This window comes from Natator depressus, chromosome 1 (assembly GCF_965152275.1).
Source record: "Natator depressus isolate rNatDep1 chromosome 1, rNatDep2.hap1, whole genome shotgun sequence".
NCBI classification, from domain to species: domain Eukaryota; kingdom Metazoa; phylum Chordata; order Testudines; family Cheloniidae; genus Natator; species Natator depressus.
Window position 1 is genome coordinate 153,282,696 of NC_134234.1, and position 17,218 is coordinate 153,299,913.

The 17,218-nt window shown below is 44.9% G+C and overlaps 1 protein-coding gene across 4 annotated transcripts in view; it reads left to right on the forward strand.

Moving 5' to 3' along the window:
• Positions 1-17,218, forward strand: part of KDM6A (lysine demethylase 6A) — a 267,920-nt gene that overhangs the window by 120,477 nt on the left and 130,225 nt on the right. For all 4 annotated transcript variants that reach the window (XM_074969231.1, XM_074969233.1, XM_074969232.1 and 1 more), the window contains exon 5: positions 1,994-2,052. In XM_074969231.1, coding sequence (XP_074825332.1) covers positions 1,994-2,052 — 59 coding nt within the window. The remainder of the gene's footprint in view (positions 1-1,993; positions 2,053-17,218) is intronic.

Below are 17,218 nucleotides of genomic sequence, written 5' to 3' on the forward strand. Positions count from 1 at the left end.
AAAAAAAGTTTCTTCACACAACGCACAGTCAACCTGTGGAACTCCTTGTCAGAGGATGTTGTGAAGGCCAAGACCATAACGGGGTTCAAAAAAGAACTAGATAAATTCATGGAGGATAGGTCCATCAGTGGCTATTAGCCAGGATGGGCAGGGCTGTTGTTCCTAGCCTCTATTTGCCAGAAGCTGGGATGGGTGATAAGGGATGGATCACTTGATGATCACCTGTTCTGTTCATTCCCTCTGGGACACCAGGCACTGGCCACTGTCGGAAGACAGGATACTGGGCTAGATGGACCTTTGGTCTAACCCAATAGGGCCGTTCTTATTTAAGGATCTTTTATCCTGGTTGTGTTCAACCTTTTCAACCAGAGGGCCAGAAATACTTTAAAAATGTCAGTTGATACTTTTGTACAGCTCATAGTTGGTTTCACAGTAGCAGGACTAGCAGCTCCCACTGCCGCTTATATAGTATTACATTCTGTTTAGGTTCTTTTATAGGACATCTCACCATAGTTTATGCTAATAGCACATAGTATTCCCTGCGTCTATTTGTTGCTGCAGATGTGGTCCTACTCAACTCCTTTTGAAAGTGTCTTGTGATGTGGGACATTCCCTCACCTCACTCTGGAACTATATGGAAATTTGTGTATGGTGCAGACATAGGTGGGATCCACTTGTGTTGTTTTTCTCACCGGCACTGCTCCTTGAACTGCATTGGATACCAGTTGTCTTCTAGTTGGATTTCTGTCTTGATTGTGCCTCTTCCTGTGAGGTACCACAACAGGTGGGAATATCTAAGGCAGATGAATCAAAAGATCCCTCTTAATATAAATAGGATGAGGTTAGACACACGATGCTCCTGAGGAATCTTTGGCTATGAAACTTCCTGCCGTCCTTGAGTCCATCAGATCTCAGACTTGATGATCCTCCAGCACATACTCAGACTTCGGCTTGTTTTGATTTCTTAATATGAATAAAAACAGAATTGTCTGTCATTTTTTAAGACAGTCCTCAAGAAACATGTTGTGGGTAGTGTAATCAAGTTCTGTCTTATAACCTGATGGTAACCTCCAGTACAGAAAAACTTGAGTATATTGCTGCTGCTGCATCATCATCATCATCATCATCAAGTGATTATTTATATAATAGTTTCGAATTTTTTAGTAAATATAAGGTAATCGTTTATCAAATTACTTACACTTGCTTAATAAATGTCCAATAAAAAAGCCTTAAATTTTGCCTTATCACCTTGGGATCTAAGGATCAATTTCTTTAAAAAGAAGAGTTTCTTAGAAAAGGGTTACGTTGCATAGGTGCAGTTGATTCCTCATCCCCTCCCCCCATGTAAATAGTATTACAAAGCAGGGAAATAAATTAATAGACTTGTGAATTGCAGAAAAGCTACTGATAAATTGATGATTGGTGAATAAGAAATATAATTACTTGTTTGGAATCAGAGCTTGATGGCCTTTCCCCTAGTATTAGTGACAAATGGACTTTTCTTAAGCCAAATTTCAGGCTTATCTTAGTAGTTAAATACTGAAATAAAAAATTGTATATTCTAAATATACTACTTAGTAATATATATTTATAATTATGACTATAGTAGTATGGTATGTTTTGTCTCATCTTCCCATTTTAAACTGAGGACTTCTGTCCATCCTACCTTCCCCTTTGTTCCTCTAATACGAAACAGAATATCCCACTTCAGTAAGAAGGCTCAGATATTTTTGTTATTAAATGGCTCTATAAGTAGCATTTTGGTCTCAAATTCAGAATGAAAATTCAGGCTTTCGGGTGAATCACATTTGTTTTTAAATCTGCTCCCCTCTGGCCCCCTATCATGTTGAGAGCCTCCCTAAAAAGAGTATCTGATATTGGCGACAGCCTTTCTATCAGCCATGTGTTTAAGAATGTGCAAAAATATAGGTTTGAAGTTCCCTAATGTATGTATGCTTATCTGAGTTTTAAACAGTGTTTCTTTTCTTTACAGAACGCTGCCTTTTTATATGGCCTTGGTTTGGTCTACTTCCAGTACAATGCATTTCAGTGGTAAGTGTGAATAAATCCTGACTTCATCAGAATGCTTTTGTTTATATTTTGTTACAATGTGAATGTTTCAAAACCAGCTCAGGTTCTGTTCAGGGGATTTAAAACTTTTCATAGTCTTGATCAGATCTTAAGCGACAGATTGTCCTGGGCATCATCTCTCCCATTTAAGATACCATAACATAACTTGTGGCAACTATGGCAATTTCTTAAATGGAAAAACATAATAGAAAGCTAATGTATGTTTAGTTTCCTTTAATATGAATCATCAGGTATGCAGGCTCTCTCTTTCCAGTGTGACCATATGGGTTTCTGGAAGTACGGGTCGTCTGTGGACCACAGGTTGGGAACCATTGCCTTTGGGTTGTGGGAAAACCTGTTTTTCTTTGAGTGATTGCTCATATCGATTCCAAGTAGGTGTGTGCACGCCGTGTGCACAGTTGTCAGAAAGTTTTTTCCCTGGCAGCACTGGTCGGGTCGGCTGTGGAGCACCCTGGAGTGGCACCTCCATGGTGCTCAGTATATGACCCTGCTGACCCGGCGCTTCCTCATTCCTTCTTACCACCCGTGACAGTCATTGGAACTGCGTTGGCTTGCTTTCTCAAGTGTTCCTCTGGTTCTTATAGTTTAGAGTCTTGTAGTTTTGATAGTTTAGCTATAGTTACTTAACAGTGTTCCTGGCCCAGGTGCCTGTTCAAGAGATCTGCAGGGTGGCAACGTGGTTTTCAAAGCACAGTTTCGCCACTCAGTACACGGTTTCCCAGCACGGTAGAGACGTGCCCAGTCCATGATTCCATAACTCCGACCCCATCGCTTAGGTAAAGCGTGGGAGTCACCTGCTTGGAATCAATATGAGCAATCACTCAAAGAAAAAATGGTTACTCATCTTCTTGTAACTGTTCTTCGAGATGTGTTGCTCATATCTATTCCAAACCCACCCGTCTTCCCTTCTGTCGGAGGAGCCGACAAGAAGGAACTGAGGAGGCACTGATACGGCAGGGCCCTATATTCACCGCCAAGAAGGCGCCACTCCAGAGGGCTCCACAGCCAACTCAAGTGGTTCTCCTAGGGGAAAGACTTTCCAATGACTCTGCACGTGGCACGCACACACTAATTGGAATGGATATGAGCAGCACATCCCGGGGTTGGACTAGATGACCTCCTGAGGTCCCTTCAACTCTGATATTCTATGATGATCTCGAAGAACAACAGCTACGAGAAAGTGAGTAACAGTTTTTTCTCTAGGGGAAAAACAACTTAGTGTGTTTTATTCTTGTTTGTTCATGGCACAAATCTAATATATTTGAAAATTTTTGATGATAGAAACAATGGACTCTAATTTGTATCTCAGAATGGGTATTCCAAAAAGTTAAGAGAAGTGGTGATCTTATTGGGTTTTTTCCCAACTAGGAAACAAGAAGAAAATGACAGAATTGTCTGCAAGCTGAGAGGGGAAGGAGAAAGGGTGAAGTCATTGGTGACTGGAGAGAGTATTGGGCTAGTAGATTGAATGAATTTTCATTTATTGTTAAATAAGGGAATGGGTGGAGTAATGTACTATTATAGGGCTTAGTTTGCTACAGTCTAAAAGCTTTTGGAAAGTGGGCGGTGCACATCATAATGTATCTATATAAAGCTGACTAGCTTATTTTATTTTTCAGTCTTCTTGAGTGTTGACTTCATTATATGATTGTTTCTCAGACCGACTTTGGAAATGTGAAAGCTGCTGATCAATACAGTAAATGGGTGATAATTGTTGAGGAATTACCAGATAATGTGTGAACTTACTTGACTCAGCATGCCTAAAGTTAAAGGGGAGTGGTCAGAAGGAAATGACTGATGATATGAAGTTATAAAATAAGATGCTTTTTTCTAAAGTAAAATTTGTGTAATGAAAGCATTTATGCCCATCTCAAAATGCAGAAGTTAGTCTCCTAAATCAAATGTGCTATTGAATTAAAAAGTCCATTGAAGGTGGAGAGCAGAACATCGAGTTTCATTTTGCAACTGAGATATTTTGAATGTTGCTGTTGTTGAACCATACTACACAATCTACAAAGAGGCTCTAAATTTACAAAAGTAAGTAATGGAAGTTTCCAAGGGATCTGACAGATTAGATTGGTGACTTTATTATGATAGTCTCATTGGAAATTTGGCTTGATATGATTAACAAGAATGAACCTAAACCACGTGAGGACAAAACCAGAAAAGGATTCAGAAAAATCTTAAAATCTATTACCTTCTATTACTTAGCCAACATGACTGATCCCAGATTAAAAAGGTCTAGGGTTGAGCATAGAACAGGAAGAAGAGGCCAATATATGACTTATGGAGTGCAATCCTGAGTCCCTTTCTTATCTTCTAGCATATAATGCTCAAAATAGAGATCTACCCCAATTCTGTTTGCAAAGGATGTTGTGTCATAGTTTGTACTATCAAAATAGTGGAAACCATTATTTTTATTTTAGCACATTCAGATTGGTTTTCTCTAATCTTAAATGTAATTATATGTAGGGACAAAGACAAACGATTGGGAGGCCTAAGAAGCTAATAGACTAGGGCCTTAGCTCAGTTCTTCAGTGTTATTTACAGGATTGCGAAGTTTTCATTGCAGATTATACAGCACACCCAAAAGAGCACCAGTGTTGACTGGCTGCTATCATGTTAATCATTACATTGTCTAGTCCCACTTAGAGCTTGTCTATGCTGGCAATTTTACAGCTCTGCAACTTTCTCACTCAGGGGTGTGAAAAAACACCCCCCTGAGCACAGCAAGTTTCAGTGCTGTAAAGTTCCAGTATAAACAGTGCACCAGTGCTGGGAGCTACGCCCCTCGTGGAGGTGGTTTTTTTTTTTGAGCGCTGGAAGAGCTCTTTCCCAGTGCTCTGCTGCGACTACACATGCCACGTTAAAGCGCTGCAGCAGCAGCGCTTTAGTGTTGCCAGTGTAGACTAGCCCCAGTCTCTCTGGATGATGTGGTTAAAACACTGGCAGTTGCTGGCACCTTTTTCGCACTAGTGCTCTACTATTGCTGTATTGGGGAGTCTGCATTTGGTGGTAACAGTGGGAAATTACAAGGGGAAAATGGCTAGTGTAGACAATGCATATGAAATCACATAAAGTGCGTTTGATTTCTTAAAACCTTTGTGGTGGGTTTTCAGATAAGTGAGAATCGCATGATCCTTGGAGCTGGTGCAAGGGTACTTAGGGTCTGCCTACACAGCAGTTGGAGATGTGATTTCTTCCCACCCATCCCCTCAGCTTAGGTAGACATACAAAAGCTAGTTCAGCTCGAGCTCGCACACAAAAAATAGCAGCATGGCTGCAGAGGCATCGGTGGCAGCTCGGGCTAGCTGCTTGAGTGTGAACCCAGGGTGTTGGGTGGGATTAAATATAGTCAGGCAGCTAGCCTGAGCTGCTGCCCATGTTACCATGGCTGCCTGGCTATTCTGAGTGCACAAGATTTTGTAGGTCTACCCAAGCTGGAAATCGCATTTTCGATCGGCTTTTTAGCCATACTCATACAGTTAGGTAGTACATACTCTACTTCTGCAGTCCAATGTAGATTGCAAGGCAAGCCTCAAACCTGTCGTCTGCCAGATGGAGTGAATTGTCACTCAAACTACATTAGTTTTAAAGCAGCAAGTCCACCCAATTCAGCTGGTATTTGTGTGGCATATAACATCCATCTACCTCTGAGACATGCAGCTAAGATTGCAGGCTTTTGAGGATGGGGTGGGTTAATTAGGATGTTAGTGAGTTAATGGCAGGTAAGTATCTGTCTTGCTGGGGTGAAGGGAAAAGGAAGAGTTTTTGATGGTTTTTTGGTAAGATCTGTAATTTTATGCAATGTCTTCAATGAAGAGTAGGTACATTTTAAAAAGTAATTGAAATAGTCAGTTTGGGAAATCCTGTTAATCTTTTTTTTACAATATCTTTGGCTTTCCAAGATACAAAAAATACTTACACCATCCCTGAAGGGTGTTTGTATAACCTGTTCTAAAAATCCTCCCTAGGTAACCTGTTCCAGTGCTTATCAATACTTTGTTTTTTGGTAATATCTAGCCTAAATCTCCCTTGCTTCAGTTTAAGTCAGTGACGACTCATCCTGCACTTGGTGGACATGGAGAGCAGTTTGTAACAGCCCTTAACATATTTGATATCTATTATCAGGTCTCCTTCGTCTTCTCTTCTCTTTGGATAAAAAATACCCAGTACTTTCAATCTTTCCTCCATAGGCCATGGTTTCTAAGCCACTTAGCATTTTTGTTGCTGTCCTTTGTACTCTCTCCAATTTGTTTACATCTTTCTTACAGTGTGATGCCCAAAATTGGACACAGTTCTCCACCTGAGGCTTCAACAGTGCCAAACAGAGCAGAACAGTTACTTCCTGTGTCTTGTATTTGATACTCCAGTTAATGTATCACAGAATGATGTTTGCATTTTTTGCAACAGTATCACATTGTTGGCTCCTGCTCAGTTTCTCATCCACTCTAACCTTCAGATCTTTTTTTCACCAGTACTAGCACCTAGCCAGTTACTTTCCATTTTGTAGTTGTGCATTTGATTTTTCTTAAGTGAAGTACTTTGCCCTGGTCTTTATTGAATTTCATCTTGTTGATTTTAGGCGAATTCTCCAATTTGTCAAGATTGTTTTGAATTCTAATTCTGTCCTCCAAAATGCTTACAACACCTCAGCTTGGTGTCATCTGCGAATTTTGTAAGCATACTCTCAATGTCATATTCCAAGTCATTAATGAAAAATGAATAGTACCGGACCCAAGACAGAACCTTGTGGGATCCCACTTGCTGTCAAACTGGGAAATGTATCAAACCATGGATAACTACTTTGAGAACTGTCTTTCAACCAGATGTGCACCCATCTTATAATAATTTCACTTAGAATATGTTACCCTAGTTCGCTTACAAGAATGTCATATGGGACTATGTCAGCAGCCTCACTAAAGTCTGGGATATATCACATCTGTTGTTTTCCTCCCTATCCACAAGGCAAGTTATCTTGTCAGAGAAGGGGAAAAATGGATTGATTTGGCATGAATTACTCTTGAAAAATCCATGTTTGCTATTCCTTATTATCCTCTAGGTTTAAACAGATTGATTGTTTAATTTGTTCCAGTATATTTTTGGATATTGAAGTTAGGCTCACTGGTCTGTAGTTGACCGGGTCCTCCTTGTTGAAGGTAGTATACTTTCTTGTTGATGAAACTTGTTGATGAAACTATACTTGCTTCAGTTTGATTCCCCTTTGCTCATCTTGGAGCAGAGCAACGAAGTTGAAATTGTTATAAATCAGCATTATTCACAGCTTTATTAGGCTTCCTACCACTGTCAATAGTAAATACTTTTTTTATTCCACCTAGATCACCAGAGCGGGGAGGCAATGTTTGCAATGAAAAGAGGCCTCCCAGTGTTGTCTGAGCAGTGGATGGCCATGTTGTGTCCTCCAACCACAGTTACCACCTCTAGAGCCAGACACATGAGAATAGTCGGTTTTCAGAAACTTAAGCTAAAACATTGTTGCTGCTGCGTCATATTCATTCCCTGGTGGACTCAGTTGTCTTATTGCTTTGCCCACCAGATATGCGGTCTCTGGTATGTGCTACATCTTGTACTTGAATTCATCATGCTAGCATTACTCCTGGGGGAATTCTGCACCATTGCGCCATGCAGAATTTTGCAAAATTCCCTGTTTCCCCTGCTGAACTGCTGGCCACCACTAGGGGCCGCTGCACTCTGCATACCCCAGCTCACAGTGAGCAGAGCTCCAAACCAGGTGGGGCTGGATGCTGCATGCTTTTTGATCCTCATTCTCCTGGGGATGGGAGAGGGTCTGGGAAACCCTGCCAGCTCTGGCAAAGGGTGAGGAAGGGCAGGGCTGCACCACACCATGTCCCCTGGCAGGACAGTAAAGAAGTTGGGGGGAGTAAAGGCTCTGGGTGTGCTGGTGTCTGGGCCTTGGGGTTCCCCGTGGCTGGGCTCTGGGGGGATGGGAGTGCAGGTGTCTGGGCTCTGGGGACTTGACACAGCCCCTGCCAGCACCCCCCCAACTATAACTGGGTTGTTGTAGGGGTTTCTTTAACTCTTTACTCATGGGGGAATCTTTTTTGCTGCTGTCTGTATTGTTGACATACTTGTTGACCGGTATTTTGAAATAAATTACAAAAATATTTGAAGTGGAGTGATTATATTGTATTGTTTTGAGAAATAAAATATGCTGAATATTGCAGAATTTTAAAATATTGTGAGCATAAATTTTTGGTGGAGAATTTTTAATTTTTTGGAGCAGAATTCCACCAGCTATGCATTATGGTATATTTGAAAAATTGTCAGGAATTTACCAGTCTGGGCAAAATTGTACTAGTCCATCCTTACAAAAATACATTCAACCCATTCTGCCATCTGGCCCTCATATATAAAAATACACACACGTCTGGAGACACTTGAATTCTGTCACTACTCAGTCCCCCATTAGTTTCTCACTTTCCATTCAGTCACTCCTCTGTTCAACCCAATTTAATTTCCTCTTCCCTCCCCCACCAAATCAGTTATTTCTCTGCAACAGCCTTCTCAACCCATCTACCCTGATTGGGCAGCCTCATAGTTGCAGAAGTTTGCCTAAGTATCTATCCCTGGGCTTTAGTGTCATTCTTTCTCTCTCTGGCCCAGTGACTGTTCAGATACTTTATGCAAAGTGGAATAGGTTCAGTTGGAGAGAGCGAGACCCACCCATAATATCCTATAGCATGGTGGTTAGGGCACTTGCCTGTGCGCGGGATAGACCTGGGTTTAAGTCCTTACTCCAGGCTGGGGATTCAAACCTGGGTGTCTCCACATCCCATATGAGTGGCCTAACCACTAGACTATTGGGACCAAGGGGGTGGGGCAGTGACACTACTGCCTCCCTCTTGTCATGTTTTGTGAATCTAGTCCCCTAACTTTTTTTTTTTTTTTTTGGCTGAAACAATTTGGCGAATTCTTGTTAAATTCACAAATAGCTTTAGGTCAACTTGAAACTATATAGTCTTTTGATTCTGGTCCCTATGTGCATTCCACATGTGGGATATGCATGCATGCCGTGTGCCTGACTCTGGAAGTTTTTCCAAGCAGTGTCCGTTGACTTGCACCGTGCTCAGTATCTTCTCTCATGTTCCTGACTGAGGGCGTAAGTGGGGGTGCTTGGGGACTCCATTCCAGTGCTGCCTTATCACCCCATGGCCTGAGTCAGAACCCTGTCCTCCTTTGCTCTTCCAGTCTCTAAATGAGTTATATATGTTTGCTGTAAATAGTTATCCTGTAGTTTAGCAATATTAGTTGTACATAGTATAGAACTCCCATGCGGAGGGAAACCCTCTTTACTCTGGGGACTATACCCAGGATCCCAGACAATTCCAAGATCTCCTGCAAAGGGTAGCAAATGACCTTTACACCCCACTAGAAGAAGTACAAGACAAGCAGCATCAGCTCCTGGAAATCCTTCATTCCTCAGTACCAAGTAGGGATGCTCTTGCCGATCAACAGTGCCATTCTCCAGCCAGCTAGAACATCTTGGCATATCCCAGCCACATGCATGCCTACCCACAAGGGGGCACAAAAGAGATATTACATACTGGCTAAGGGGTCTGAGTTTCTTTTCTCACCCCTGCCTCCTCCTCTCCCCCTCCCCCCCAATTCCCTCACGGTGGAAGCAGCAACTGAATGGTCCAGACAGTAACACCCGCGCTCCACCCCAGCTTATAAGGAGAGCAAATGGTTGGACCTTCTGGTACTCAAGGGCTTCTCGTCAGCTAGCCTCCAGTTCCGAATTTCAAACTACCAAGCCTTGTTGGCCAAATATGACTTCCTCAACGTGGCAAACTGCAGGACTTTATTGAACATAAGAATGGCCATACCGGGTCAGACGAAAGGGACATTTAGCCCAGTATCTTGTCTTCCAACAGCGGCCAATGCCAGGTGCTTCAGAGGGAATGAACAGAACAAGTAATCATCAAGTGATCCGTCCCCTGTCTCCCATTCCCACCTTCTGGAAAACAGAGGTTAGGGACGGCAGAAGATTCGTGGCCGATCACTAGTGAGAACTCCATGACACCATAGTAAGCGACGTCTCCGACCAGAGACCACTTTGCCTCCCACACCAGCAACAAATGCAGCACATATTGCTCCGGAGGTGGAGGGGGAACGGTATCAGTATCCACTCTCAAGGTGATGCTCTGATACTCTGCTGGTCGGACCAGATCAACCATGCTTACCCCTGTACTACTCCTGCCACAAGTACTCCACAAGATCGGGTTGGAGAGAGCCACAGTCATTCTGATTGCCCCATTCTGGCCAAGATAGTTCTGGTTTCCCAATTTTCTCCGCATGTCAGCCTGGCACCCACTTCCCATCTCTACTTTCCCTGGGCTGCTAATGCAACACAAAGGCAAGATCAGACATGCCCAATCTGTAGACGCTTCACCTCAGAGTATGGTTGTTGGATGGGCATCTTCACTAGGATAGGAGTGATCATCTGAAATGCAAGACAGTCTCAAGCATCAGGAAAGAGTCCACTAGGTGTTCCTACGGTGCCAAATGGAGAAGTGGAGATTCCCTTTCTTGTGGATTACCTCCTGTTCTTGAAGACGTTGGGGCTTGCCCTCAACTCTCAAGGTCCACATAGTGGCAATCAGTGCCTTCGAACCCACATGGAAGGACACTCCATATTTACACATCCCCGTTGATTATTAGGTTTTGGACAGGCCTCCTCAGAACTTTCCCACCCATAGAACCTATCGCTCCTTTGTGGGACCTCAACCTCGTCCTATCAGCACTAATGAAACAGCCCTTTGAACCGCTGGCTTCATGCTCTATGTCTCTCCTTTCCATAAAAGTTGCCTTCCTTGTGGCTATTATTTCGGCGAGGAGGGTAGGTGAGTTTGGGGCTTTGAGGGTGGGACCCCTTTTCACCACTTTCCATAAGGACAAAGTCTTCCTGTGCCTACATCCCAAGTTTCTGCGAAAGGTTGTATCCCAGTTTCATCTCAATCAGCCCATGCCTGCTTTCTTTCCAAAGCCTCACACCTCGGCAGAGGAATGACAGCTTCACTCCCTTGATGTCTGCTGGGCCTTGGCCTTGGCCCTCTTCCTGTAGAAGGCAAAACCAGTCGGAAAGTCTCCGACATTGTTTATCACAATAGCTGAGAGAGTTAAGGAGTAAGCAGTTTTTACACAGAGAATCTCCATGTGGATTTCGGGATGCAGTACGATCTATCAGTTATTGGTATTGCCTCCCCCTTCTGAGTGAGAGCCCATTCCACAAGAGACCAGATGTCGAGTATGGCCACCCTCCACGATGTACTACTTCGAGACACCAGTCGGTCAGCCACGTAGAGTTCGGTACATACGTTTGCTGCACATTATGCCTTGGCGCAGAACTCTGCGACGGATACATCTTTCGTTGTGGCTGTCCTCTGCTCAACCAGTCCATCTTCATCCTTGCACCCTCCTTTGAATTAGTTATTGCTAATTAGTTACCCTTGGTGTAATACAATAGGGACTATTACTCAAAAAAGAAGAGGCGATTATTTACCTGTAACTAGAAGTTATTAGAGATGTGTGGTCCCTATCTGTACTCCACTTGCCGCTCTCCTTCCCCTCTGCTGTGGATCTGTTCGATTTGCGGTGGAGAAGGAACTGGAGACGTGGTTGGTCCACCCTGCCCTTTATCAGCTCGGACATAACCATGGGGTAAGTGCGCATGTGCAAACCAACGGACACTACTATTTTCAAATTCTCTGGCTCCAGACACACAGTGCACATGCGTAAACCCTCAGTGAAATACAGATAAGGACCACACATCTTGAAGTATCTTCAGTTACAGGAAAGTAACCTTCTCTTCCCCATCTTGTCAGCCATTTGTAGGTGTACGAGGAGGATGACGCTGAGCCAGCACCTGCGATTCCGACCAGAACCTCCTTATTACCCACCCTCTCCACGAGATGACCACTGACAGTATCAAGATCTACTTCAGAGGGTGGCTACCGACTTGCAAATCCTGTTGGAGGAGGCCCAGAACTCCCAATACAGTTTCCTGGATGTTTTATAGCCAAAGGGACCATCCAGGGTGGCCCTTCCCATAAATGAGACCATACTGGAACTATCCAGAACAGTTTGGCACACGCCAGGATTGTGTGTCCATACCCCAAAGTGAACAGAGAGATACTATTTTGTGCTGGCCAAAGGGGCCAATTTTTCTTTTTACATACGTTGCCCCTAATTCACTAGTTGTGCAAGCGGCAGCGGAATGGGCTTGGCAGCACCTGCAGAAATCCACTCTGCCAGATAAAGGGTCAAAGAGGCTGGATCTCCTGGGCAGGAAGATCTTCTCCTCCACAGGCCTTCAGTTTTGTATCGCCAACTACCAGGCATTATTGGCTAACTACAGCTTTAATACTTACACCAGGCTGGCAGAGTTAAAAGACAAACTTTCTGTGGAAGACCAGGCCCACTTCCAGTCTTCGGTGGGCGATGGGAGGCTGGTGGGAAAGGTAACTTTCCAGGCTGCGATGATACTGATGATGATGAAGCTGATACTTCATTCCGGTCCTTGGTCACGGGGCATATCCTGCATAGAGACTCTTGGCTCCAGTCATCTGGATTCCCAAGAGAGGTCCAAAATGCCATTCAGGACCTCCCTTTCTACGAGTCCAATCTGGTCAATGACAAGACGAATGAGTATCTATATTCGCTGAGGAATCAAGATCCACTCTGAAGTTCCTGGGAGTCTATTCTCCAGCCTCCAGGAGAAAACATCAAACACAGCCTTCAGACCAAGGTCACCTTCCTCCTATCCCTCCTACTACCAGTGTCTACCTGAACATCCTCCCAAGTGACTGAGATCCCAGAGAGCCATTTCCCAGCTCCAGCCACTATCACATCTTCAATGTAGTTCCAGCTATATGTCAAAGGCTACTTTTGACATACAGGTCAAGACGTGCGCACCACCACAGATTCCTCCACCACCTGACATCTTTGGAGGCCGCCTCACCTTCTCCCACAGTTGGAGCAAAATCACCACGGCCCGTTGTGTTCTGGAGATTATCCCTCATGAATATTCCATAGAGTTCCTTTTCTTCCCTCCTCACAACTTCTCCCCCCTAGCCCTGCTCCTGGACTCCTCCCACCAGTTGATTCTTCAACAAGAGGCAGACTTATAGTCCACTAGGGTGCGAAAGAGAGTGTACTGCCTAAATATCAGAGAAGAGGATTCTACTCCCCATGTTTCCTCATCCCAAAAAAGGGTTGGGGCAGAGACCCATCCTGGACCTTCAACAGCTCAATATTTTCATCAGGAAGCTGAAATTCAGGATGATTTCATTGTGGTATCCATAATCCCTCCCTTCAGGAGGGAGTTTGGTTCGCAGCTCTCACCACAAAAGAAGCATATTTCTATGTGGACATTCATCCATCATGTAGGAAGTTCCCACAGTTCAGGATTGGACAGCAGCTCTCCCAGTTTTGTCCTCCCTTTTTAGTCGTGAGACAGCACCAAAGGTCTTCATGGAAGTGTTTGCAGTAGTAGCGACCCAGATGTGATGCCAGGGACATACCATGTTCCCATACCTGGACGATTGGCTTCTAGTGGGACAATCCTGACATGAAGGTGTCTTTGCAACAGAGTCTCTTTGATACCTTCTTACATATCTACATAAACTTAGACAAGTCCATTTTGTCACACACAGAGACAACAAATTTCATAGGAGCAAGGGTAGACTTGGTTTCAGCACAAGTTTTCCTCCCAGCAGACAGATTCTGTGTTATGTGCAGCCTGGTCACTTGCATTACCTGCAAGCCCCGCACTAGTGTGTGTTGTTGCCTTTCCCTCTTGGGCCATATGGCTGCATGCACCTATGTGACACCATTCGCTAGGCTCCACTTGCAATGCCTACAAGCCTGGTTCCATTTGACCTACCTGCTGACCAGGGACTGCATCGACTCCAAAGTCACAGTTCTCTCAGGATTTCTCGCCTCTCTTGCTTGGTGGTCCAACCCAACCAAGCTCATGGTGGGGACCCCCTTCAGCCCTACCATGAGGGACATCACTGTGACAGACACACAGGATGGGGTGCTCAGTTGGACCGCCACACAACTCAGGATACATGAACACCACAGGAAGCCAGACTGCATATAAACTTGCTGGAACTCAGAGCAGCTTGTCTAGCCTGCAAGGACTTCCTTCCCCTCATATGCTCCCTCCACACGTGAAAATCCTATCAGACAATATCACTGCCATGGTGTGTATATATAAACAGGGAGGAGTGAGCTCTTGCTCCCTATGCTTGGAGGCAGTCAGACTGTGGAATTGGTGTGTCAGAAATCAGGTTACTATACAGACTGCATACCTCCCAGAAGTTCAGAACTCCCTAGTGGACACACTAAGCGGAAGTCTCTACATAGACCATGTCATAAATATAAAGGGAAGGGTAACCACCTTTCTGTATACAGTCCTAAAAAATTCCTCCTGGCCAGAGGCAAAACCCTAAGATAACCTTGCTGGCACCTGACCAAAATGACCAATGAGAGGACAAGATACTTTCAAATCTGGAGTGCGGGGTGGGGGAAACAAAGGGTTTGTCTGTGTGATGCTTTTGCTGGGAACAGATCAGGAAGGCAGCTTCAGAACTTCTGTTAAATTAGTAAGTAATCTAGCTAGAAATGCATTAGATTTCCTTTTGTTTAATGGCTGGTAAAATAAGCTGTGCTGGATGGAATGTATATTCCTGTTTGTGTGTCTTTTTGTAACTTAAGGTTTTGCCTAGAGGGATTCTCTATGTTTTGAATCTGATTACCCTTTAAGGTATTTACCATCCTGATTTTACAGAGGTGATTCTTTTACCTTTTCTTTAATTAATTAAAATTCTTCTTTTAAGAACCTGATTGATTTTTCATTGTTCTTAAGATCCAGGGGTTTGGGTCTGTGTTCACCTGTACATATTGGTGAGGATTCTTATCAAGCCTTCCCCAGGAAAGGGAGTGTAGGGCTTGGGGGGATATTTTGGGGGAAGACGTCTCCAAGTGGGCTCTTTCCCTGTTCTTTGTTTAAAACACTTGGTGGTTCAAGGACAAGGCAAAGTTTGTACCTTGGGAAAGTTTTAACCTAAGCTGGTAAGAATAAACTTAGGGGGTCTTGCATGCAGGTCCCCACATCTGTACCCTAGAGTTCAGAATGGGGAAGGAACTTTGACAGACCACGAATGCGAAATACACAGAACAGTTCTGACCAACATCTTTGCACAGTGGGGTACTCGCCTGTGGGACCTCTTTGCATCCCAGATGAACAGAAAGCTTCTCATACTGCTGCAGGGGAGCCATAGGCAATGACTCCCAGAAGGTGATGCTCTCCTGCTCCCCTGGCCCGGTGACCCCTGATACACCTTTCCCTCTATGCTTCTCATACCTCAAGTTGCTCAGAAGATTCACTGAGATGGAGCCACCATCATCCACCTAGAATCCTATTGGTCCAGGCAGTTACAGTTCATGGATCTCCTAAGATAGTCCACATGCCCACCTATCAGGATCCACCCCTTCCCAGATCTCCTAACTTGAGACCATGGGAGGCTCAGGCACCCCAACCAGAGCTCAATCCACCTCATGGCCTGGTGTTTGGATGCTCTGCCTTAGTCCAGGAGAGAGGACCAGGGAAAGAGTTGACCAGAATATGGTATTGGGCTAAACAGTGCTGCTTCTCAGCTTTGGCATGCCACCACCACCATTCCCTTGCTATGTTGGGCATTCTGGTTATCCTTGACTATCTCCTCGCCCTAAAAACAACATGTTTACAACTTAGCTCACTTTATGTACATCTGGCAGCAGTTAATGCTTTCCTTCCCCCTGGTGGAGGAACACGCTATCTGCACTCACCGGATGACAGTATGATGTATGAAAGGCTTGCTCAGAACCTTCCCACTGGTCATCAAACTCTCACCCCAGTGGGACCTTAACCTCATCCTGTCAACTCTCGTAGGCCCACCTTTCAAACTTCTGGTGACACGTGCCATGACCTGCCTCTCCATGAAAGTGGCATTCTTAATAGCGATCACTTCAGCCAGAAGGGTCAGTGAACTAGTGGCCAGGATGGCAGACCTTCCTTACACGGTATTCCACAAAGAGAAGGTCCCTCCGGCTACACCCCAAATTCTTCCCCAAGATTGTGTCCAAATTCCATATCAACCAATCAGTTCACTTACCTGTATTTTTACAAAACCTCATGCCTCTCCTGGGGACAAGAAACTGCACTTCCTTGACATCAGGTGCACCCTGGTGTTCTACCTGCAGAGAACCAAGCCCATTAAAAACAATGGTGGATTACTGTATGGGCCGATGGGCCCTGTGCCCGGGAGCTCTGGCCAATTTGGGGCCCGCCGGCAGGATCACTGGAACTCTGGCCCCTGCCATTCCTCTCCCCTGACCCAGGGCCCCTCCAGCATATTCCTCCTCTTCCCCCTGAGGCCCTTCCCCCTGGCCAGGCCAGAAGCCTGAGCCCAGCTGTGGTGGTGAGCATATTCTGCCACCCCCCTCCCCCCCGAGCTGGCCCAGCTGCTTGCCAGAGCTCTGCTTGCTGCACCTCTCTTCTCTCCTGCCGATGGAGTCACTCATGGAGTCCCTCTCCCCACCTCCCTCCCCCTTTGTGCTGAGCTGCTGACTAGAGCCCCTCTCTTCCCACCTGCTCCTCTGCATGGAGTTGGCCCAAGCTGCTCTCTCCCTCCTTCCCCCACATGGAGCTGGTCCAAGCCATTCCCTGACCACCTCCCCTGCACAGGGCTGGCCTGAGTCCTGCCACTCACCCCACCAGCCCCTTTTTGGCAAAAGTGGGCATTTGTCCCATTTGCTCTTGCCAGCTGATGAGAAGGGGACTGTTGGTAGGAAGTGCTCAACTGGATGTCAAAAGCCTAGCAGCTAGCAGTGAATAGCAATATCTACAACAATGTGACATAAGTTTCCTTACTTCGGTGACTCCCCCCACCCCTCCATTTTTATAGGGCAGCTGCCTCATTCTGTAATCTACAAGAATAAACAGGGCAAATTGTGCCACCTTCTTACAAGGAGGTTTCATAAAGAAAGTACAACTCCACATATCCAAAATAAAGACTTGCATTTATTGAAGAGTAGATTG